Source organism: Bombina bombina, chromosome 2, assembly GCF_027579735.1.
Source record: "Bombina bombina isolate aBomBom1 chromosome 2, aBomBom1.pri, whole genome shotgun sequence".
Lineage (NCBI taxonomy): Eukaryota > Metazoa > Chordata > Amphibia > Anura > Bombinatoridae > Bombina > Bombina bombina.
In genome coordinates this window covers 1,001,099,377-1,001,125,585 of record NC_069500.1, presented here as the reverse complement: position 1 = coordinate 1,001,125,585, position 26,209 = coordinate 1,001,099,377, and the positions used below count along the sequence as shown (strand labels likewise).

Sequence of the window (26,209 nt, the reverse complement as noted above, 5' to 3'; positions counted from 1 at the left end):
ATCAGCTTCAATAGTTGTCATAGTAACATCTAAACAGGAAAAGACGCTGCGTAATCTAAGCCTACGTAATGGCTGTACTGTAGTCATAGTAACAGGTAAACAAAAAAGGAATATCAATCTAATATACTATCTCTAATGGGCATATTTAAGGCTGGTCTCCACCATATATTGAATTAAGCCACACATGTTAAATTTACTACTACTGAAAAGAAAAATAAATAAATATTGATCAAAGGAAAAAAAGGTAATGCTACAGAAATACAGAGCACCCATAACAGCTGTACTAGTCGTTATAGCAACAAAAGGATATACTAAATATGTTAGCCACAGCTGAATTATAACAATGCTTGCCACTCTAAATGAGTATTGAGCCCTTTCGGAACTAATGTTTCCAAGTTGTATGTCCAGCGGGATTCTTTCTGTAATAGAATCCTGTTACGATCCCCCCCCCTCTATTCAGAGGGGGGAACATGGTCTATAATGGTATACTTCAAATCAGTCAAGTTATGTCTTGCTTGGAGAAAGTGCCGAGCCACTGGTTGTTCCGTTGCTCCCTTTTGGATAGCCGACCTGATAGCTGACCTGTGATTGGCCATCCTGGTCTGGAGGTCATCACAGGTCTTTCCTACATAATAGAGTCCACATGTGCAATGTAGTAAGTACACTATGAAAGTAATAGTACATGTTATGCGAAATTTATGTTTATAAGTCTTCCGTCTGTGAGGATGGGAAAAGGTTGTCCCTGTGATTAGGCCACTACAGGTAGTACACCCTAGACACCGGTATACTCCTGGTTTCTTAATATTTAGCCAGGTAGGCTTAGCGTAACATTGGACCGGGTCTATTTTGACTAAAATATCCCTTAGCGATCTGGCCCTCTTAAAGCCAGTTCTCGGTGGGGCCCAATTTTGAAGTGGTAAGAGTGGGTCTGTATTTATTATGTCCCAGTGTTTGCGAAGGATTTCTCCTACACCTCTTTTGTCACCCGTAAATTGTGTTACAAAGGTCATTCTGTTGTCCTGATCCCGTTCTTTGTCTTCCATAGCAGTCAAAAGACTCTCTCTCTGTTTCTTCAGAAGTTGCCTTGGATAACTTTGTTGTTGAAAACGCTGTTCCATTTCAGTCAGCTGGATGTCTCGATTCGAGACCTCAGAATTGTTCCTCAAGACCCATTGTAGCTGCGATTTTGGCAAAGCTTGTTTCAGCGCTGGAGGATGGCAACTAGAGAAATCAATAAGGCATTCTGATAGATCTCTTTCCTAAACAATGTAGAATGTACCCCACCATGTTTGATGTATAGCCGTACATCCAAAAAATCAATTTGCTTTCATAGTGTACTTACTACATTGCACATGTGGACTCTACTGTGTAGGCAAGACCTGTGATTACCTCCGGACCAGGATGGCCAATCACAGGTCAGCTATCAGGTCGGCTATCCAAAAGGGAGCAACGGAACAACCAGTGGCTCACCACTTTCTCCAAGCAAGACATAACGTGACTGATCATAACGTGACTGATTTGAAGTAAACCATTATAGACCATGTTCCCCCTCTGAATAGAGGGGAGGATCGTAACAGGATTCTATTACAGAAAGAATACCGCTGGACATACAACTTGGAAACATTAGTTCTGAAAGGGCTCAATACTCATTTAGAGTGGAAAGTGTTCTTATAATTGGCTGTTGTGTTGGAACAATTGATGAGAGTCCCATTCTCATTTCATATCCTCATTGTAGTGAATAGTTCAGTGCCCTCTCATATATTTTGTAAATATTTATATGCCTTTTTGCTTCATAATAGGTTTTTCAATATAAAATAATTTTAATAATATTTTCTCTAGGGGCAAATTTAATATTTTTCTACTTTCCATATTTTTCTGAATGGAGTATAATTCAGCTGTGGCTAACATATTTAGTATATCCTTTTGTTGCTATAACGACTAGTACAGCTGTTATGGGTGCTCTGTATTTCTGTAGCATTACCTTTTTTCCCTTTGATCGATATTTATTTATTTTTTCTTTTCAGTAGTTTAGTAAATTTAACATGTGTTGCTTAATTCAATATATGGCGGAGACCAGCCTTAAATATGCCCATTAGAGATAGTATATTAGATTGATATTCCTTTTTTGTTTACCTGTTACTATGACTACAGTACAGCCGTTACGTAGGCTTAGATTACGCAGCGTCTTTTCCTGTTTAGATGTTACTATGACAACTATTGAAGCCGATTTATTTATATGTACAATTTTTGACAATTTTCTGTTTTATTACATATTATGTTTTGGCTCATGTGCACATTAATAGCATCATATACATTGTCATGTTTTGCAGTATTTTGTATTTTCAGAGCCGCTGACGCATTGCCCGGGACGGTGACGGACCTGGGAGAGCGTGGATTCGGCGTTTAACATAGGTCTTAATAGGTCATAGGTCCGAAAACGTTAATAACAGTAAAGCGTTAGCTATCAAAAGACCCGTGGAGTACTCTTCTTTCGTGCAGCTATATATATATATATATATGTATCTACATATAAATGTATGTATTTATATGTGTATATATGTAGTTACAGATATGCACTTATAAACACATAAATACATATGTATAAAACATGAAATAATAGGAAGGAATAAAGAAGATCAAGGTCACGCATGGATCTTCGAAAGGGGATGTCATATATATATATATATATATATATATATATACAAATACAAAATTTGTTTTTTTAGCACACCTTACAAAAAGTTTAAATCAACATCTGGGAGTGCTGCCAATATGACCCAGTAATTACACAAACAAAGAGGTATCAGCGCACATCCATTTTCAAAAGCACAACATATTTTTTACTGCTGCAAAAAATTGCCTGCATATACATCAAGAGACAACTATTCTTTTTTTAAATAATATTGGGAACTTAGTCACACAATATGGCCATATTTTGCTTAGCCAGTCACCACTTACAAGGTGCCCCAATTCGACTGGTCCTACTCTAAGTCCTTTTGCCACAGAGGGCTGAAACATTCCTCCTTTTACTCTTCATAATAGAATGAGACCCCCTGGCTTTTTATTCACAACTCTTTAACACTGTTATGAGCACACCTGAACTTGGGTGGGGTGCTTAAACCAATGGGAGATGGTCAGTCTCCCTGGTAATTTTAAATACAAATACAAAATTTGTTTTTTTAGCACACCTTACAAAAAGTTTAAATCAACATCTGGGAGTGCTGCCAATATGACCCAGTAATTACACAAACAAAGAGGTATCAGCGCACATCCATTTTCAAAAGCACAACATATTTTTTACTGCTGCAAAAAATTGCCTGCATATACATCAAGAGACAACTATTCTTTTTTTAAATAATATTGGGAACTAAGTCACACAATATGGCCATATTTTGCTTAGCCAGTCACCACTTACAAGGTGCCCCAATTCGACTGGTCCTGCTCTAAGTCCTTTTGCCACAGAGGGCTGAAACATTCCTGCTTTTACTCTTCATAATAGAATGAGACTCCCTGGCTTTTTATTCACAACTCTTTAACACTGTTATGAGCACACCTGAACTTGGGTGGGGTGCTTAAACCAATGGGAGATGGTCAGTCTCCCTGGTAATTTTAAATACAAATACAAAATTTGTTTTTTTAGCACACCTTACAAAAAGTTTAAATCAACATCTGGGAGTGCTGCCAATATGACCCAGTAATTACACAAACAAAGAGGTATCAGCACACATCCATTTTCAAAAGCACAACATATTTTTTACTGCTGCAAAAAATTGCCTGCATATACGTCAAGAGACAACTATTCTTTTTTTAAATAATATTGGGAACTTAGTCACACAATATGGCCATATTTTGCTTAGCCAGTCACCACTTACAAGGTGCCCCAATTCGACTGGTCCTACTCTAAGTCCTTTTGCCACAGAGGGCTGAAACATTCCTGCTTTTACTCTTCATAATAGAATGAGACTCCCTGGCTTTTTATTCACAACTCTTTAACACTGTTATGAGCACACCTGAACTTGGATGGGGTGCTTAAACAAATGGGAGATGGTCAGTCTCCCTGGTAATTTTAAATACAAAATTTTTTTTTTAGCACACCTTACAAAAAGTTTAAATCAACATCTGGGAGTGCTGCCAATATGACCCAGTAATTACACAAACAAAGAGGTATCAGCGCACATCCATTTTCAAAAGCACAACATATTTTTTACTGCTGCAAAAAATTGCCTGCATATACATCAAGAGACAACTATTCTTTTTTTAAATAATATTGGGAACTTGTGTGACTAAGTTCCCAATATTATTTAAAAAAAGAATAGTTGTCTCTTGATGTATATGCAGGCAATTTTTTGCAGCAGTAAAAAATATGTTGTGCTTTTGAAAATGGATGTGCGCTGATACCTCTTTGTTTGTGTAATTACTGGGTCATATTGGCAGCACTCCCAGATGTTGATTTAAACTTTTTGTAAGGTGTGCTAAAAAAAACAAATTTTGTATTTGTATTTAAAATTACCAGGGAGACTGACCATCTCCCATTGGTTTAAGCACCCCACCCAAGTTCAGGTGTGCTCATAACAGTGTTAAAGAGTTGTGAATAAAAAGCCAGGGAGTCTCATTCTATTATGAAGAGTAAAAGCAGGAATGTTTCAGCCCTCTGTGGCAAAAGGACTTAGAGTAGGACCAGTCAAATTGGGGCACCTTGTAAGTGGTGACTGGCTAAGCAAAATATGGCCATATTGTGTGACTAAGTTCCCAATATTATTTAAAAAAAGAATAGTTGTCTCTTGATGTATATGTAGGCAATTGTTTGCAGCAGTAAAAAATATGTTGTGCTTTTGAAAATGGATGTGCGCTGATACCTCTTTGTTTGTGTAATTACTGGGTCATATTGGCAGCACTCCCAGATGTTGATTTAAACTTTTTGTAAGGTGTGCTAAAAAAACAAATTTTGTATTTGTATTTAAAATTACCAGGGAGACTGACCATCTCCCATTGGTTTAAGCACCCCACCCAAGTTCAGGTGTGCTCATAACAGTGTTAAAGAGTTGTGAATAAAAAGCCAGGGAGTCTCATTCTATTATGAAGAGTAAAAGCAGGAATGTTTCAGCCCTCTGTGGACTTAGAGTAGAACCAGTCGAATTGGGGCACCTTGTAAGTGGTGACTGGCTAAGCAAAATATGGCCATATTGTGTGACTAAGTTCCCAATATTATTTAAAAAAAGAATAGTTGTCTCTTGATGTATATGCAGGCAATTTTTTGCAGCAGTATAAAATATGTTGTGCTTTTGAAAATGGATGTGCGCTGATACCTCTTTGTTTGTATATATATATATCGTATATATAACAAAATAGATGTTCAAGAACAACACATATTTAGAAATGTACCAACAGTCAGAAAATAACTGTGCTCTTCTTTATCTAAGATTTGGGGATTCTCATCCTTACTATTGGATACAATTCTTATGGATTTCTGTGCTGTTCTTTGTGAGAAAATGACACTTGGTATTGTTCATTTGTGTTCACTGTTATTACACTATATATAAAATAAAAATAATCTACTGTCTTTACTTACCATATTGGTGAGCACGAAGAGGGGCGTGTATAAGCTAAATGTTGCTGCCAGCTTACAGACTTCGGCCGCTAGAAGTAAGCGATGATCAAACTCCTCAAGCAAACTCTGTCAAGGCAAACAAATCACTAGTGTTAGATTTGCTCTATTCAATAAGTTTATGTTAGATACAGTTTAGTCAATTTTCAATTAGACTAGAAATGTGCTTTACTCCTTATTACCAACGGTACAGGGTCAAATTGCATTCACTAATGGTTAATATATGCAAAATTCCAACGCAATTTTTTTCTGTATTACTAATTGTATAGTTATGAGTTTTAAGAACAGGTGTCTTGAAAGGGACGTTAAACCCTAAACTATTTAAACGGACACTCAAGTCAAAATAAACTTTTATGATTCAGAAAGAGCATGCGTTTTTAAGACACTTTCCAATTTACTTCCAATATCAAATTTTGCAGTCTTTTTATATACACATTTACTAGGGAACAAGATCTTACTGAGCATGTGCACAAGCTTACAGGGTATATGTATACTAGTCTGTGATTGACTGGTGTCAGTCACATGATAAAGGGGGGCAAAAAATGGAAGCAAAAAATACATTTGTCATAAAAAATCTACTGCTTATTTGAAATTCAGAATAAGTGCTAATGCATTGTCTTTTTATTATGTATTTATTACTTATGTAATTCTATAGCATTGAGTGGTCCTTTAATTATGTGTAGTAAAACAACCCCAGCAATGTATTTTCAGTATTTCATTTGCCTACTTTTCCTGTAATTTAACTTTGAAACTTGCATTTTCTCCACCCAAGAGAATGCATCCTGCAGGATTCAAACCAATAACTCCTTAAAAAGCTACAGTGATTGCTTGATCATACACTGAACAAATGGCTATTAGATATCATGCTGACAAGTCAGTGAGAACCTACCAGGCACACATGACTATTTTTCTTAAACCTTTGGTAATCTTCTTCACTCATGGAAATAAATATGTCTGCCAAAATACCCAAAGACGTACCTATTCCCTGAAAGAAAGAAAAAAACATATACAATACATACGCTTGAAAAAGAAAACAATATTTTTAATGATAACAATAAAATACATGCAATATATTTGCTACAAAATATACTATTATGATCCTCATTTTAATTGCTTTCATGGGTTTAAGATCTATCTATCTATCTATCTATCTATCTATCTATCTATCTATCCATCTATCTATTTATTTACAAAGACACCATGATTTTCCCTTTTTATCTGTATAGTTATGCAGTAGTAGTAATCAAATTATATTTAAAATTAAATTATTGTCTTTGTAACAACCCAGAATTTTTTCGAAAAATATATATATATATTTTTTTAAATAATACATAAGGCTGTTGTACCAAAATCATATTGAAAAATGTTGTAAGAAAATTATACATTTTACCTTTAATTTTTAACACCTTGGCATATAAGATAAATATTTCCAAATGATGATCAAAGCAATATCAAAGGAAAAATGTATCAAGCTTTATTCTGAGACCTTGCATGAGCAAGCCTGCAACCACAAGTGTAAGAGGCAGTTCCTGCTTTTTAGGCACTAGAGATAAATCACCAGGAATGTGCTGGTTGGGGTGATTGACAGGACCTGCTATCCAGCTAGTGGTTTTGCGAGGGCAGGATTGCACAAGAGAGCTCTTGTGTAATCATAAATGTTGCCAAGCCATGCTGCATCGCAAATAGTGATTGCGGGCAAACAGGTTCACTGCTTGCAAACTTGTGCCCTTGCAACTTGGTACATTTTACTTCAAACAACAGTCATTCTACCATCTGTTCTTGTGGGTTCATAACGAAATATTTAAAACAAATCAGCCTTCTCTCATTACAATATCACTCTTCCCTCCATATCCTCCTCACATATCTTCCTTCTATTACTTTTTTTTATTATGGGCCAGATTACAAGTGGAACTCTAAATATCTCTTTTGCAAAAGGGATATTAGCACTCCACTGAGTAATACTAGAGCATGACAATGTGCGCTGGTATTACAAGTTGATCGCAATGCGAACGCAAGCTTGCGTTCAACATTGCTAGGAAGCATTGCACTCACAAGAGCACACTTCCATAGGCTTCAATTGGAGCCTTGTTCTCATGCTGTCAGAGACGGCACAAAACCTAAGTGCAGTGAAGGGGGTAAGTAGCACAACAATGGCAGCAATTTGTAAATATATATGTATATGATGTGCATATACACATATTAACACATAAATATATATGTATATGATGTGCATATACACATATTAACACATAAATATATATGTATATGATGTGCATATACATATATTAACACATAAATATATATGTATATGATGTGCATATACACTGTGTGCAGAATTATTAGGCAAATGAGTATTTTGACCACATCATCCTCTTTATGCATGTTGTCTTACTCCAAGCTGTATAGGCTCGAAAGCCTACTACCAATTAAGCATATTAGGTGATGTGCATCTCTGTAATGAGAAGGGGTGTGGTCTAATGACATCAACACCCTATATCAGGTGTGCATAATTATTAGGCAACTTCCTTTCCTTTGGCAAAATGGGTCAAAAGAAGGACTTGACAGGCTCAGAAAAGTCAAAAATAGTGAGATATCTTGCAGAGGGATGCAGCACTCTTAAAATTGCAAAGCTTCTGAAGCGTGATCATCGAACAATCAAGCGTTTCATTCAAAATAGTCAACAGGGTCGCAAGAAGCGTGTGGAAAAACCAAGGCGCAAAATAACTGCCCATGAACTGAGAAAAGTCAAGCGTGCAGCTGCCAAGATGCCACTTGCCACCAGTTTGGCCATATTTCAGAGCTGCAACATCACTGGAGTGCCCAAAAGCACAAGGTGTGCAATACTCAGAGACATGGCCAAGGTAAGAAAGGCTGAAAGACGACCACCACTGAACAAGACACACAAGCTGAAACGTCAAGACTGGGCCAAGAAATATCTCAAGACTGATGTTTCTAAGGTTTTATGGACTGATGAAATGAGAATGAGTCTTGATGGGCCAGATGGATGGGCCCATGGCTGGATTGGTAAAGGGCAGAGAGCTCCAGTCCGACTCAGACGCCAGCAAGGTGGAGGTGGAGTACTGGTTTGGGCTGGTATCATCAAAGATGAGCTTGTGGGGCCTTTTCGGGTTGAGGATGGAGTCAAGCTCAACTCCCAGTCCTACTGCCAGTTTCTGGAAGACACCTTCTTCAAGCAGTGGTACAGGAAGAAGTCTGCATCCTTCAAGAAAAACATGATTTTCATGCAGGACAATGCTCCATCACACGCGTCCAAGTACTCCACAGCGTGGCTGGCAAGAAAGGGTATAAAAGAAGAAAATCTAATGACATGGCCTCCTTGTTCACCTGATCTGAACCCCATTGAGAACCTGTGGTCCATCATCAAATGTGACATTTACAAGGAGGGAAAAAAGTACACCTCTCTGAACAGTGTCTGGGAGGCTGTGGTTGCTGCTGCACGCAATGTTGATGGTGAACAGATCAAAACACTGACAGAATCCATGGATGGCAGGCTTTTGAGTGTCCTTGCAAAGAAAGGTGGCTATATTGGTCACTGATTTGTTTTTGTTTTGTTTTTGAATGTCAGAAATTTATATTTGTGAATGTTGAGATGTTATATTGGTTTCACTGGTAAAAATAAATAATTGAAATGGGTATATATTTGTTTTTTGTTAAGTTGCCTAATAATTATGCACAGTAATAGTCACCTGCACACACAGATATCCCCCTAAAATAGCTAAAACTAAAAACAAACTAAAAACTACTTCCAAAAATATTCAGCTTTGATATTAATGAGTTTTTTGGGTTCATTGAGAACATGGTTGTTGTTCAATAATAAAATTAATCCTCAAAAATACAACTTGCCTAATAATTCTGCACTCCCTGTACACATATTAACACATAAATATATATGTATATAAGCATATAAATATATATTTACTGGGAACACACAGTTCCTATAGACCGCTATGTAAAGGCACTTTTCAGTGCCGTTTTTTTTCTAACACCCAACTCTCACCAACTTTACCCCCAAAATACTGCCTATTGCAGTTATTTTTTAAAAAAATTAAAATGCTAGAATTTTTATTTTTTTAATAAAATACACTACACTGTATTTTGGGGGCATATGGGGCACATTTATAAAATTAACCAGAGATCTGATTTCTGGTTAAGTTTATAAGCGCTAATTGATACTGCGAGCTCGCCGTAGCAATAACCAGCCACTTGTAATTGCTGGTTATTTATCGCACGGGCAAATGCGCTCCACTTGTAATCTAGCCCTATATCTCTTAATCTTCACCTTTTTATTAAACCTTTTGCTTATCCCTGACTTATTTTCCTTATCCTCTTTAAAGCTTGTGGATCACATGGTGAATTAACTTTTATTACAGAGAAAGTCACCACGAAAGTACTAGGTCGTATGTATTGTTCTAAATATAAGTTAAATAAACTGGCTTTAGACTTTCTGATTATGTCCATTTGACCAACAGGCACTTTAGTGTGTGTTGCCTTATTTTCTTCACCTTTTCTTTTCATCTTCTTATGCCACAGAAATATTTTTTAAGAAAACAATTAAACTAAACCTATATTAAACTAGAATTTTATTACGTAGCAAGCAATAAGCTGACTATTTTTTGCTCTAAAATAACTAAACTTAGGGTGATTGGTTTACAATATTACAAGTCATTTCCTAGATCATTTATTGCATTTCATTACTTCAAAGTATTCGTGAAGCTTTGTTTAGTTATCTGCATCTTGTTTTCTGTTATCTCTAAAGAAGTACTAATTCCTATAAAAGGTATTAATACAAGAGGAGTGCCTCCACCCGCAAAACAATTACTCTGTGTAGTGGATTCATGCTGAAGGGTATAATGTTCACTGTGCAAATCTACTTTATCAGATAGCGTGAATTGCTTGGAGGAAGGGAAGGGCCAGTGGCAACCATCCCTTACTGTTACTGCAAAGGAAAGGATTAACAATTGACTTTCTTCCTTGCCCATCAACTGCATATCCCTTCTAGACTATAATAATTGATCAATTACTTATAACTATAATTAGTGCACCTTGCCGCCCTTCCAACTATAGCTTCCTCAGTAGGCTGACTGCCTTATTATCAAGGTAGCAAAGTTCCATGTGATTGCACCGGAGATCACTCTCTCATTAAGTAATTTGCTTTGTTTTTTGTCCTACGGTCAAAACAATCAATTAGTTATTAAACAAAAATTAAACAGGTAAAGAAAACAGCCCCAACCCCTCCCACTTTCTAGGAAGTAAACACATGGTCTCTACTTGTGAAATCATTGTTGACAGAGTTTTAAAAAAAAGTTGAAGAAGTAGAAGATACCTTTTTATCTGGTATAGGGAGCTCAAAAAAGCCGACAACAGAGGCCCAGATCAACTCAGCTGCTTCATACCACATGCCTGCAAACAGAAACAGATCCTAAAAAACTGCACTAGTTGCAATTTACAATCATATTTTCAAAGGTGCTATCACATAAAGAAACTTAGAAGACTTAGAATATTATATTTCTGTAACAACTTTTTTAATGTAAATGTATTCTAGAATAAAAATTAAATGTTATGGTTGACATCCATTTAAACTAATTAAAAGAAAGAACATTTAAATATACAATCTCAAATAATATTTAATGTCTGAGTTTATTTATTAGTATATAATTATTTAGTACAACATTTTGTCAATTTTGTTATGGAATGTTCTGAAGATATGACACCAGCGCCTTCAAATTGCCAGAGCAGAACTCCTGTAGTAACCCACTATAATTGTACATTCTTACGACCTGGCAATAGACTTCAGTTTCAGTTTCAATTGTAGTTCATGTCTTTTCTATTTCTGTACGTCAAGGGCAACATGTACATTATTGTTGATGCAAGTAATCCTGAAAATGGTTATCAGCTCTATTAAATCTAATTAATATTATCTACTTGATTGTTGATAAAATATAAAAGAACTGCATTACAAATGTCTCATATATAAAAATGTCACCAATATAGTCGCCACTGCTAAGAAATACCCATAAAGCAGAATGAGTCTTTTGAGTTTTAAAAAATGGTCGGTTGCAGCTCGCAATTCAGCACTGTTGTATATGTTCTCAATGGAGTAAGACAGAAAATTGATCATCAGACTGTCTTCCCTTGTGAAAGCTCCCACTAATAGTGGGTGAATCGCGTAGGTATTTTATTGTCCCTAACAGGCTCCTATACTCCTCTAAGCATGCTCCAGAACCGCAGGCATTCCTGGTCATGGACTACCATTAACCTCCAGCAAAAGCAGCATCGGACATAGCCGAAGAAAAAAAGAATAGCTACCTCTACTGTGGCAATTTGAGGAATACCTTTAGGACTTGTATGTAATGCTTTTATCTTCTAAAACCTAGTAAGTGCACATTGTGTAGCGCTTTAAGGTTGAATTTTAATAAATACACTTGAGTCTAGCGTGCGCTCTATTCTGTTTTTTAAATACATTATTGTTGAACATTCTAATAAAAATAAAAAAAATGGAAACAAATTCTAGACTATTATTTTACTGCTAATAGTGTAAAAGAACCATGTAAAATGTGTCTCTTGTGTGACCCTGCCCTGATATTGCCAAATGAACTTACTGTTGAAATTAGATTTGGTCAACAATTAAAATGATTAAACAGTCACACCCCTTTCAGAGTGTGAGTGACATGGTGAAGACACTCTAAACAGTGTGTCACACAATCTTACAGTGTGATGTGTCAGCTCTGTATATTATCTAAACCACCAGGAACAACACTAAATAATTTTATAAAGGGAAATCTTTAGTTGCTGATACCTTAGAACTCTATTGAACACATTCAAATGGCTTTTTGTAGGATTTTTAGATTCAAAACCATTCCAATCTATTAGAAAACCATGTGATGACCCGCTAATCAGAAGCTTTTCAATTGCATTTGTTATACTGTAGCATCCTCTTTACTGTGCTTGGGAGTCTTTTTCAATACTTTTTAAGCTGATAAACTTGTATTCAAATGAAACATGATAATTGGAATGCTGATTTATCATTTTAATTAAATGTTATACTATGTTAAAAATTAAAGTGACAGTCTACAATATAATTGTTATTGATTTAAAAGATAGATAATCCCTTTATTACCCATTCCCCAGTTTTGCATAACCAACACAGTTATAATAATACACTTTTTACCTTGTATCTAAGCATCTTCTGACAGTCCCCTGATCTCATGAATTTTTATTTATTATCTATTGACTTGCATTTTAGTGCTGTGTTGTGCTAACTCTTATATAACTCCTCTATATGGCCCACATGAACTAGCAGTCTCCTGTTGTGAAAAGCAAATAAAAATGCATGTGATAAGAGGCTGCCTGTAGTGGCTTAGAAACAGACATACACTTAGAGGTTTAAATGTTATAAAGTATATTAATATATCAATGTTGGTTGTGCAAAGCTGGGGAATGGTAGTAAAGGCATAATCTATCTTTTTAAACAATAACAATTTTAGTGCAGACCGTTCCTTTAAGTACAAAATGAATTAAATCCCCAGTGGAAGCCTACTTGAAATACCAGCTTCTTATGGTTTTATAAAAAAAAAAATTGTCATTTTTACAAATTTGTAATATTTAAAATAAATGGTGGCTCTTCTAATAGATGGTTTAAAATAAAAAGAAAAAAAGTGATGGATTGTCATGGGAGCCTATATGTGCATACAGATAAAAATACAAGCAGTGTGGGGCATTAGTGCATTCTGCCATGGTTAAAAAAAAAATGTTTTAAAAAGGTGATTCAAATTCAGGCACTTTAGATCATATCCTGAATCACATGCATATAGTTGTAAGCTTTTTTTTCAGTATTAGGATTTAAAAAGTTAAATAAAAGAATAAATTCTGCTGCACGGAAATAAATACTTATGTGTGTCACATGGAGGAACACCGTGACCGCTTCCACAGCTTCTGCTGCATCCTCTGAGGCTGCACGCTGCCTGAATTTGAAGGGGCCATGTCCTAATTACCGGAACTCCCACATGGAGGCTATAGGAGTGGGAGTTCCTATAAAAGCCACTCACCCTATCACTCTGAGCTGACTTATTGCTAGGCCTACCTTATTCTGAAGTTTGTCATGCTTACCTTGCACCTGCGTAAGCTCTCCTGGATTCTGAAAGCTAAGCATACTTACCTGATACCTGCATAGGCATACCTTGTTCCAGAGACCAAACAATTGTTGTTTTGTAATTATTTTGGTCACTTTGGCAGCACTCCCACAATATGTGTGCTAATATATAATAATGTTTTTTGGTGTGCTTAACCAAACCCCCTTGTTGTTGTATTTCTTAAATAGGGAGCTGACCAAATCCCTTTGGTTAAAGCACACCACCCTGCCCAGGTGTGTTCCAGACAATGTGATTGTGGTATATATATATATATATATATATATATATATAAAGCTAGGGAGTTTAATTCTGTGCAGTCATGATTTGAGGCATAGTACTGCAGTGTTGGAATTCTGTATTTGAATATTAGAATCGAATGACTCAGCCCAGCAAAGCTAAACTGATTAGTGTTAGGGCCAGTCTAAATTTGGGACACCTTGTAAGTGGTGACTGGCTTAGCAGAATACGGTCATATTGTGTGACTAAGATCCTAACTTTATTTAAAAATTTAAAAGCAGTAATGATTTGAGGCATAGTACTGCAGTGTTGGAATTCTGTATTTGAATATTAGAATCGAATGACTCAGCCCAGCAAAGCTAAACTGATTAGTGTTAGGAGCAGTCTAAATTTGGGACACCTTGTAAGTGGTGACTGGCTTAGCAGAATACGGTCATATTGTGTGACTAAGATCCTAACTTTATTTAAAAATTTAAAAGCATACAGGCAAAAAACATTTTTTGCAGCATAAATATATGTTAAAAAAAAATTTGCGGCATAAATATATGTTATATAATATTGCGTGACAATGATCCCAATTTTATTTTAACAATTTTAAGAATATTTAGCAAGCAAAACAATTTTTTGCAGCATATATAAATATGTTATAAATATGTGGACTTGTGTTTCGATGTGCGCCAATAATTGTTGTTGTTTTGTAATTATTTTGGTCACTTTGGCAGCACTCCCACAATATGTGTGCTAACATATAAAATATTTCTTTGGTGTGCTTAACCAAACCCCCTTGTTGTTGTATTTCTTAAAAAGGGAGCTGACCAAATCCCTTTGGTTAAAGCACACCACCCTGCCCAAGTGTGTTCCAGACAATGTGATTGTGGTATATATATATATATATACATATATAAAGCTAGGGAGTTTCATTCTATGCAGTCATGATTTGAGGCATAGTACTGCAGTGTTGGAATTCTGTATTTGAATATTAGAATCGAATGACTCAGCCCAGCAAAGCAAAACTGATTAGTGTTAGGACCAGTCTATTTTGGGACACCATGTAAGTGGTGACTGGCTTAGCAGAATATGGCCATATTGTGTGACTAAGATCCCAACTTTATTTAAAAATTTAAAAGCATACAGGCAAAAAAAAATAAAAAAAATGTGCAGCATAAATATATGTTAATAATATTGCGTGACAACGATCCCAATTTTATTTTAACAATTTTAAGAATATTTAGCAAGCAAAACTATTTTTTGCAGCATATATAAATATGTTATAAATATGTGGACTTAAGTGTTTGGATGTGCGCCAATAATTGTTGTTTTGACCAAACATACTTACCTTGCACCTGCGGATTCTCACCTAGATCCTGAAAGCCAGACATACTTACCTGATACTTGTGTATGCTCACCTTGTTCTAGAGACCAAGCATACTTACCTTGCACCTGCGTATGCTCACCTGGATCCTTAAAGCCAAGCACACTTACCTGATACCTGCATATGCTCACCTTGTTCCAGCGACCAAGCATACTTACCTCGCACCTGGGTCTGCTCACCTGGATCCTGAAAGCCAAGAATACTTACCTGATACCACCTGCGTATGCTCACCTTGTTCCAGAGACTAAGCATACTTATCGTGCACCTGTGTATGCTCACCAGGATCCTGAAAGCCAAGCATACTTACCTGATACCTGTGTATACTCAAAAGTGAAAAAGTAGTGGCCGGTAAAACTCCTATAAAATCAAACTTTTATTAGCACATGAGTAAAAAAACACATTAACGGCAAGGATTCGCCTTACATGTTTCGGCTGGAAAAGCCTTAATCATAGATGTCATGATTAAGGCTTTTCTAGCCAAAACATGTAAAACTATCCCTCCTTGCAAGCCAGGCACCTTCAGTTACAGCATTTGGATTACAATCATTCACCATTGGTGCTCCAGTAGATACGTGGTAGTGGGCTGGTCCGGGATTGGATAGCATCGCTTGTGGAGAAAGGCGCATCGGTATGACAGAGGTTATGGTGAGTTTCGTGGGAGAGTGTTACCATTTATCAGGCACTGACAGACATATCCAGAAGAGAGCAGAGCATTTCCTTGGGTGGTTGGTTGAGAGCTGGTCGCAGAGGAAATAAGTTTAAGGCTGAGAGAAAGGCTGGATACGGTAGCATATCAAAAGGTATGAACTCACGACTTCATAATCGATTCCCCGCTATGCACACAGAGCGCAGCCCACACCAGGGTATAGTACTATTCAAATCATATTTCCCGTTGGACTGTTTTTGAGCTTGGTACTTTAGTACAGTGTGAAAATTGTTTACCTGTGTATACTCACCTTGTTCCAGAGACCAAGCATACTTACCTGATACCTGTGTATGCTTACCTTGTTCCTGAAGCTAAGCCTGCTGTATCTACCTGGTATCATGTGACAGTCTCACCAACAGTACCTGCTGGGTATCCTGTGCCTGCTGGTTTTCTTTACCAGTGATGGCTTTCCTAAAACCATCTGGGCCTGCTGTACATACCTGGTATCCCGTGCCAGTCTTACCATCTATACAATTAGGTGTATTGCGACTTTGTAACTGCAACTTACTAAAGTATTCTTAAACTCGAATAGGACTTTAGTATTCTGCATTGGGCCTACGTTCAAACTTGCTGTTTCTGTGATCTTCAATTTAAACTACCAACTGATCTTTTACTTATCATTCAGTAAAGCTTTTAAAAGACATTTGTTGTACAATGTATCTGTTCCTGCATTTCATACACCCTAACCTCCTCACAATATGGAAGAGATATTGTAGTCCAGAGGGAAAGTTACTATATTTTTGTTATACATTTCAAATGGATGATGCATATACAGTACACAGTTGTTTTGGGTTATTCTGTGCTAATGTATGTAAACAAAGTAATGCATTCTTGTAAAAATCCTGATAGAAACAAAAGGACTCAGCTTTTTGGAAGGTCAAATAAAACATAGTACCCCAGGAATGGCGTAAAGCTGATGTTATGCCACTCTTCAAAAAGGGAAGCTGGGATGATCCAGGAAGCTATAGACCAGTTAGTCTGACATCAATAGTGGGGAAGATATTTGAAGGGATTATAAGGGATTATATTGATGAGCATATTCATGTAAACAAGATTATGAGTTCAAATCAGCATGGTTTTATAAGAAATAGATCATGTCAAACTAATCTAATTAGATTCTATGAGGAAGTAAGTAAAAATATAGATAAAGGGGAATCAGTTGATGTGATATACTTAGATTTTGCAAAGGTGTTTGATACAGTGCCACATGAGAGATTAATGCACACAATTAAGGGACTGGGAATAGCTGAAAATATTAACTCATGGATAAATAACTGGATAAAAGTTAGGGAGCAATGAGTAGTAGTGAATGGATCATACTCGGATTGGACAAAGGTAATCAGTGGAGTCCCCCAGGGATCAGTACTGGGCCCTGTTCTTTTTAATATTTTTATTAATGACTTGGAGCAAGGATTAAATAGCGATATCTCTATTTTTGCAGATGATACTAAGTTAAGTAAGGTCATTAGGTCAGAGCAGGATGAACTTTCGTTACAAATTGATCTGCAAAAATTAGAAGTATGAGCAGGTAAATGGAAAATTAGATTTAATACGGGGAAATTCAAGGTTCTACATTTTGGAAGTAAAAAAAGCAGGCAATGTATTATTTAAATGGGACAAGACTTAGCCAAACAGAGTAGCAAAGGGATTTGGGAGTAGTAATAATGACAACAAGCTAAAGATGGATGCACAATGCAGGGCAGCGGCTTCAAAAGCTGATGAGATACTAGCATGTATTAAAAGAGGCATTGATTCAAGGGAGGAAAGTATAATTCTGTCACTATATAAATCCCTGGTAAGACCTCACCTTGAGTATTAAGTGCAGTTCTGGGGACCGATCGCAAAAAATTATATTGCAGAACTAGAAAAAGTTCAAAGAAGGGCCACAAAGCTAACAAGGGGATTGGAGAATTTAAGCTATAAGCAGAGGCTAGTCAAACTGGGTCTGTTTTCTCTAGAAAAAAGGCAATTGAGAGGTGACATGATTACTTTATATAAATATATTCAAGGCCAATATACAGAGATGAAAAACTGTTTGTGACAAGAGGGCACAATTTAAGATTAGAGGAAAGGAGATTCAATCTCCTGCAACGGAAACGTTTTTTCACTGTAAGAGCAATAAAATTGTGGAACTCATTACCATAGGAGGTAGTGAATGCCAATACCCTAGATACATTTAAAAAATGTTTGGATACATTTCTGTCTAGAAACAAAATTCATGGATATGATTGTTTGTATTAAAATGGGTCACCTTTTAGTGAGATTAATTTAAGCTCTACTGGAGCTAAATATATTAGATTTGTATAGGTTGAACTTGATGGACTTCAGTCTTTTTTCAACCTCATCTGCTATGTTACTATGTTACTGGTGGAAAGCACTGGTTTCTATATTTAGCTAACAACAACTGCAAAACAAAGCATTTTATACTATGACCATGACTAGCCTTGTTGTCTGTGGACTGAAGCCCAGATTGGCTCCCCCAAATGGTGGGTGGAGTTTGGCTATTGAAAAATAATTACAGTAAAAACAATGTTAAAGGACCAGTCAGTAGTATAGGATCTGCACATAAATAGGTTAACTTACTTGGCAAAAAAATGAAGCATATTGATTGAGAACAAGCTTTTTGTAAAAAATGCAATCACAATAGCATATACGTATATGTGATTTCGGAGAGGTACACATGCTCTAATTGGCTGGTGACATCACTGATGACATAACCAATGACCCGCGAACGTGCTAGCATACACATAAAAGAAACGTGCACAGCATTATTTGGATAGAAGTTGGAACAGCGCCTACTCCATTCTGTCACGCATGCACGCTAGGACAATGATTATTCTAATTACCTCTTGATGGTGAAGCAAGTCCATCAGATCCATGTACATCCTGCTCAGGGCAGGGGCGGTCGGCATGCGGCTCCATAATTAAGTAAGCCAACAATTAAAAGTAAGAATTCATATTTATTTACATTAACTTGTAATACTTTAAAGATGCAGATGCGTTATATTTCATATTTACAATGCAACGGTACTGATATTTCATGAAAATGTTTTGACTATTGACTGGTCTTTTAATTTGTTTTAAAACATTAAGACTTGGCTGGTGTGTTATTCTAGAGCAACACAACCAAAATGTCTTATAATTACAAGGTGTTTACTGTCCCTTTAACATGCTTCCCATCTGTACCTGTATGGAAGAACAGACTCACTTTTAATGGAAAATAGTCTATTCTTCCTAAACCAGCAAATGTCCCTACTTTTTAAAGAATTAAAGCTTTTCGTAGCAAGTACATTGCAAACAAGGTACATATGACAGTTCTCATTGTTTTTGTATGCCACAGGAGAGACCAGTATTCCAATATTGTATTTGCTTTACTCTATATGTGTATACTAGTCCTAAAGTTCCAAAATTCCCATCCACTTGGATCCCCTTTCCCTCCCTCCTGCCACTCTCAACATTTTTTTTTTTAAATCCCCACTACCTCAGCTTTGTTCCTGTCCTTTATTATTTTTTTATTTATTTTTTTTAAATAATTTTTTTATTGAGGTTCATGAGTTTGTACAAAGCAAATGCATGCAAATACATTTTACAGACTACAAAATACTCTGGTATGCAGATGCACTCAAAAAGGAAAAGAAAATATATACAGTATATCCTAACATCTAGACTTCGGCAGGAATAAAGAGGCAAACAATCTCCAATTTCTAAGAGTTCTGCCTGTAGTGCACTAGAAATAAAACCTCTATTATATTTTTCATTATTAGATAAATATCCCTCAAATACAATTCAAATACAATTCAAGGCTTTTATTGGGCCAAACCTTTAATACAAGCAAACCTTAGTGAGAGAGATTCAACATGGAAATAACTATACATATTAGATATATAATAACCCTCTACTAGTAACAAAGTAAATAAAAAAAATAATATAGATGATTCAATATCTCCAAAAAGGTATTACTCATTAAACATCAGGTTGGAAAGGGGGTAGATGAAGCTTGTATGAAATGTCAGTGTCATTGGGTAAAAGCTATGTATTGGCCATGTACCAGCAGAGGGGTAAATCAAAGAAACAACAACAAAAAAAAGCAATATGAATACTTCTGTATCTTAGTAGCATATAAAATATTAGTGATTACTAATGTGGTATTATCGAGAGAAACCGCGCAACTATATTCTGGACATAGAGAGGATCCAGAATACAATGGTGTGGGGGGGGAGGAGGAGAAGATAATAAAAAAAAAGTAACCTAGGCGCCAGACTACATAATAACCAGGAGTGTCAAAAATGTGTTGTTGTACAGATAGCAAAAATGAAAAATGTTCCACAGAGACCCTAAGAAATAGTAGATTGCTGTTGAGATTGAGTGCGGATGTTTTTATGACCTATTGGATACCCATTAAGCCCTCGGTCTGTTGATTTAAGAAATAGTAAGATATAAAAATATATGTATGTATTTATAGCCATACTACTAAGCACGTTGCTATGGAGCCATAAGGACCAAGAGAAAAAGTCTGCAGTCCGAGTATCTCTAACAACCATTAACATCTGTATTTATCAAAAGCCAGAGGACAAGCCTGTAAACACCTATATAAATGAAAAGATATAGTCTACTCTTTTAAACATTTATGCCCCGTTGCTCGGGCATGGGCCCTATACCCAGCAACCGGTGGGACAATAACGCTAAAGACTGAGCATGTCTTAGTGACAGGCTAGTCCTAGAGTTAAACTCATAGGCCCGATGGCTCCGGCTCCAAATACGTATACTAGAATTTGTTTATAGGTATAGTATTATTAATGTACTTACAGACCTAAGAGAGCGAAATAAAGAAATATAAGGGCTTATACCCACCTCATAGGTCTAACCCCTGAGCTGTCCCAGAATTATGTAAAGATACATGATAAATTAAACATCTATAAAAATGATAAAAGTGAATTCTTACAGGAGGCACAGATTAAGGAGAGCATAAACATTAGGGTTTGGATCTTTAGAGACAGAACTCCCTGTTAAAAAGGAACACACAAGCTAACGATTTTAGGGCATGAATAAAATAACATCAACATGTCCTATATCACCTTAATTTTGAACATTCACATGTGGTTCATTAATATAGTCAAACAAGCTATGAAAAACCTTTGTTGTCTTTGAAAGATGAGAATACAATGAACATGTTAAACATTGATAGAACAAAACTACTAATTACTATAAATAGAAATGTTATGGAGTTAAATGTCAGTGACATCCACATAAATAGCTTGTCACTAAACAAGTAAAAAAAGGAGGACAAATTCTTATAAACAGTTTAGCCAATGCCTAGTTTGAAGCCAACGTGTGCCAAGGTCAATGGATGTCCGTACAGCTGAATATCTCTAGGCAAATCGTCTTGCGAAGTTGGTGATGTGTGAAAGAGACTAAAGCAAGATGGAGTCGACATCCGCAGCATATCTGCATAACCATATTTATAAATCCCGAATAGTTGGCCGTATAGTCCTGTGTTACTAGTTTTGACACTCAACAATTTACAGCTTTGCGTCCCTAGTAGAATATCAGTCAATACCCGGGTTTCTTCCTCTTCAGTCTGCCGCAGGAAGTCCAATGAGCCCTCCGGTTTTAGATCTGTGCTGATGAAATCCAAGTCAGGTGCAGCAACTTGAAACAAGTGAACAGTGGCCTCCGAACAACACAAATCACTCTCAAGTAAGCTGGAATGCCTTTGTGACTGGGGACCCAGTAATACACTAGTAGTGCTGTCCGTACAGAGCTTGGCAGAGGTAGCAATAATAGGAGAGTTTTATACAGCCTCAAGCATAGCCGCAAAGTCCTCCTGAAAACGCTGCAACAGAAAGCCAATTTCCTGCAGCAGAGTATTGGTCTCCATTTTAAATATCAGGTACTGACTCCAGGAAATAATGAGCCAAGGTTCAGTTAGATCTCTGCTGACTATGTGTCTTAACTGCAAAGCGGTAACCTAATTTTCAGGTTCCATGGACCTCAGCAAAAGCCTCTCAGTATATACGTAGTTCTGTAAGTTTGATCACCTCGTGGCCTTGTGCAAAAGCAGCCGCTAGGGTTGTATGCTTAGTTAGCACTTTGAAGTTCGTTAGCACATATCCCAGGGTAGTTCCTTCTTCTATTTTAGGTAGAATCCAAAAATAATATCCTTAATGTGTGTGAAAAGCCATAAAAACATGTAATATCTGGAGGGGCTCTTTCTCTGTGCGACCTATCGCATTGGCGTCTAGCTCCGCCCCCCCTCCTGTCCTTTATTATTTAAAGGGACATGAAACCCAACATTTTTCGTCAGGGCATGCAATCTTTCCAATTTACTTCTATTATCGAATATGCTTCATTTGCTTTAAATACTTTGTTGAAAAGCATATCTAAAAAGGCTCAGTAGCTGCTGATTGATGGCTGCACATAGATGTCTTGTGTGAGTGGCTCACCCATGTGCATTACTATTTCTTCAACAAAGGAGACCTAAAGAATGAAGCAAATTAGATAATAGAAATAAACTGGAATGATGCTTAAAATTGTATTCTCTATCTGAATCATGAAAGAAAAATGTTGGGTTTCATGTCCCTTTAATGTGATACATTTATGCACTTTATTGAATATAGTGAACACAAAATTGTTGTACTTAACATCTAATGCTTCTCATGTTATATAATTAAAGGGATATTAAACAGTGCTCCTTTGCTAAAAACAAATATACTAAATCAAAGTAAATATAAAAAGAGAAAGATTGTGTAAAAACAAACAAACAAGGAAACAGCTTACTTGTTATCTTGCAAAATAAGCACTTAGAAATTCTCAGTGTAGCTCCTGCCCCCAGTGTCATTTTTATTCTGTCATTTCTGGGCATGAGCAAATCTGACTCCCTGTTATCTAGTCCAGTGTTTTTCAACCAGTGTGCCGTGGCACACTAGTGTGCCGTGAGAGATCCTCAGGTGTGCCACGGCAGACTGACAACAGTGTGACATATTTTTTAAACTTTGCTTGTTTTTTACTCCCAGTGCAGGGGTAGTTTGTAGGAGGCATGACATAACAGCACAATACATACAGTATGTGTGTGTTTGTGTGTATGTGTGTATATATATATGCTGTATTAGGCTACAATGTGTGATTTTTTTTTTAATTTTGGGATGGTGGTGTGCCACAGGATTTTTTAATGTAAAAAAGTGTGCCACAGCAAAAAAAAGGTTAAAAATCACTGATCTAGTCAGAAGCAGCAATGCACTACTGGGAGCTAGCTCCTGATTGGTGGCTGCAGAAAAACAAAATGTATGCTTAACTGATAAATTATTTTCTTTCAGGATGATGATAGTCCATAGAGCTCCATAACATGTGGGATTTAATTCCCACCAGAAGGAGGAGCCTAAGAACCCACACAAGAGCTTAAACCCCTCCCACCTCTCCTCTGTTTAATGTATAGCTGAGCAGAGAAAAGGAAACGGATAGGTAGGAAAGACAAAAGCAGAGTCTATAGAGGTGCAAATTAGAACCTCTATAGAACCTGAAAAATTGAAATGGGAGGGGCTTATAGACCAGAGTTTTTCAAACTTTTTTTCTTAAGGCCCAGTGCCATAATATCACATACCTTTGCGACCCTGTTTTTATGTTTGGTCTGAAAAATTCTGAAATAATATAAGATAGCTGCAATTTCTGGCAAAGTAACTAAAATGTGTGCATACTTAATTCCTGATTGTAGTCAATCTTTTAGAGTGTTGTAAAATAGACATGTGCGTTTTGTTTTCGGCCGATTCAGAGATTCAAATGCACCTGAGTCGGCAGTCGGCACCATAACTAAAATCCCGAAAAAATCAGAAAAACATAATTTATGCTTAACTGATAAATTTATTTCTCTTGTGATGTATTGAGTCCACGGATTCATCCTTACTTGTGGGATATTCTCCTTCCCTACAGGAAGTGGCAAAGAGAGCACCCACAGCAGAGCTGTCTATATAGCTCCTCCCTTAGCTCCACCCCCCAGTCATTCGACCGAAGGCTAGGAAGAAAAAGGAGAAACTATAGGGTGCAGTGGTGACTGAAAGTTTTAAAATAAAAAAATATATATATATATATATATATATGCCTGTCTTTAAAAAAAAACAGGGCGGGCCGTGGACTCGATACATCACAAGAGAAATAAATTTATCAGGTAAGCATAAATTATGTTTTCTCTTGTAAGATGTATCGAGTCCATGGATTCATCCTTACTTGTGGGATACCAATACCAAAGCTTTAGGACACGGATGAAGGGAGGGACAAGACAGGGACCTTAAACGGAAGGCACCACTGCTTGTAGAACCTTTCTCCCAAAAATAGCCTCCGAAGAAACAAAAGTATCAAATTTGTAAAATTTGGAAAAAGTATGAAGCGAAGACCAAGTCGCCGCCTTACAAATCTGTTCAACAGAGGCCTCATTTTTAAAAGCCCATGTGGAAGCCACAGCTCTAGTAGAATGAGCAGTAATTCTTTCAGGAGGCTGCTGTCAAGCAGTCTCATAAGCCAACCGGATGATGCTTTTCAGCCAAAAGGAAAGAGAGGTAGCCGTAGCCCTTTGTCCTCTCCGTTTACCAGAATAAACAACAAACAATGAAGATGTTTGACGGAAATCTTTAGTTGCTTGTAAGTAGAACTTTAAAGCATGAACCACATCAAGATTGTGTAACAGACGTTCCTTCTTTGATGAAGGATTAGGACACAGAGAAGGAACAACAATCTCTTGATTGATATTCTGATTAGAAACAACCTTAGGAAGAAACCCAGGTTTGGTACGCAAAACCACCTTATCTGCATGGAAAACAAGGTAAGGGGAATCACACTGTAAAGCAGATAGCTCAGAAACTCTTCGAGCCGAAGAGATAGCTACTAAAAACAAAACTTTCCAGGACAGAAGCTTAATATCTATGGAATGCATAGGTTCAAAAGGAACCCCTTGAAGAACTTTAAGGACTAAGTTTAGGCTCCAAGGTGGAGCAACAGTCTTAAATACAGGCTTAATTCTGACCAAAGCCTGACTAAATGCTTGAACGTCTGGAACATCTGCCAGACGTTTGTGTAGTAGAATAGATAAAGCAGATATTTGCCCTTTTAGGGAACTAGCTGATAATCCCTTCTCCAAACCTTCTTGGAGAAAAGACAATATTCTAGGAATCCTAATCTTACTCCACGAGTAACCTTTGGATTCACACCAATAAAGATATTTGCGCCAAATTTTATGATAGATCTTCCTGGTGACAGGCTTTCTAGCCTGAATCAGGGTATCAATGACCGACTCAGAGAAACCACGCTTTGATAGAATCAGGCGTTCAATCTCCAAGCAGTCAGACACAGAGAAATTAGATTTGGTTGCGTGAACGGACCTTGGATTAGAAGGTCCCGCTTCATTGGAAGAGTCCATGGTGGAACCTAGGACATGTCCACTAGGTCTGCATACCAAGTCCTGCGTGGCCACGCAGGTGCTATCAGAATCACCAAAGCTCTCTCCTGCTTGATTCTGGCAACCAGACGTGGGAGGAGAGGAAACGGTGGAAATACATAGGCCAGATTGAAGGACCAAGGCACTGCTAGAGCATCTATCAGTACCGCCTTGGGATTCCGGGACCTGGACCCGTAACAAGGAAGTTTGGCATTCTGACGGGACGCCATCAGATCCAATTCTGGTGTGCCCCATAGCTGAATCAGCTGGGCAAATACCTCCGGATGGAGTTCCTACTCCCCCGGATGAAAAGTCTGACGACTTAGGAAATCCGCCTCCCAGTTCTCTGCTCCTGGGATGTGGATTGCTGAGAGATGGCAAGAGTGATCCTCTGCCCATCGGATTATTTTGGTTACCTCCATCATCACTAGAGAACTCCTTGTTCCTCCTTGATGATTGATATAAGCTACAGTCGTGATGTTGTCCGACTGGAACCTGATGAATTTGGCCGCAGCAAGCTGAGGCCACACCTGAAGCGCATTGAATATCGCTCTCAGTTCTAGAATGTTTATCGGAAGAAGAGATTTCTCCCGAGACCATAAGCCCTGTGCTTTCAGGGAGTTCCAGACTGCACCCCAGCCTAGCAGGCTGGCATTTGTCATTACAATGAGCCACTCTGGCCTGCGGAAGTACATTCCCTGAGACAGGTGGTCCTGAG

The 26,209-nt window shown here is 37.2% G+C and overlaps 1 protein-coding gene across 4 annotated transcripts in view; it reads right to left on the bottom strand.

Moving 5' to 3' along the window:
* The window catches only part of ALPK1 (alpha kinase 1), a 527,820-nt gene that overhangs the window by 69,609 nt on the left and 432,002 nt on the right, over window positions 1-26,209 (bottom strand). For all 4 annotated transcript variants that reach the window (XM_053703556.1, XM_053703555.1, XM_053703557.1 and 1 more), the window contains exons 8-10: window positions 10,950-11,026; window positions 6,495-6,590; window positions 5,570-5,674 (exon numbers count right to left, since the gene is read on the bottom strand). In XM_053703556.1, the coding sequence (XP_053559531.1) occupies window positions 5,570-5,674; window positions 6,495-6,590; window positions 10,950-11,026 (278 nt within the window). The remainder of the gene's footprint in view (window positions 1-5,569; window positions 5,675-6,494; window positions 6,591-10,949; window positions 11,027-26,209) is intronic.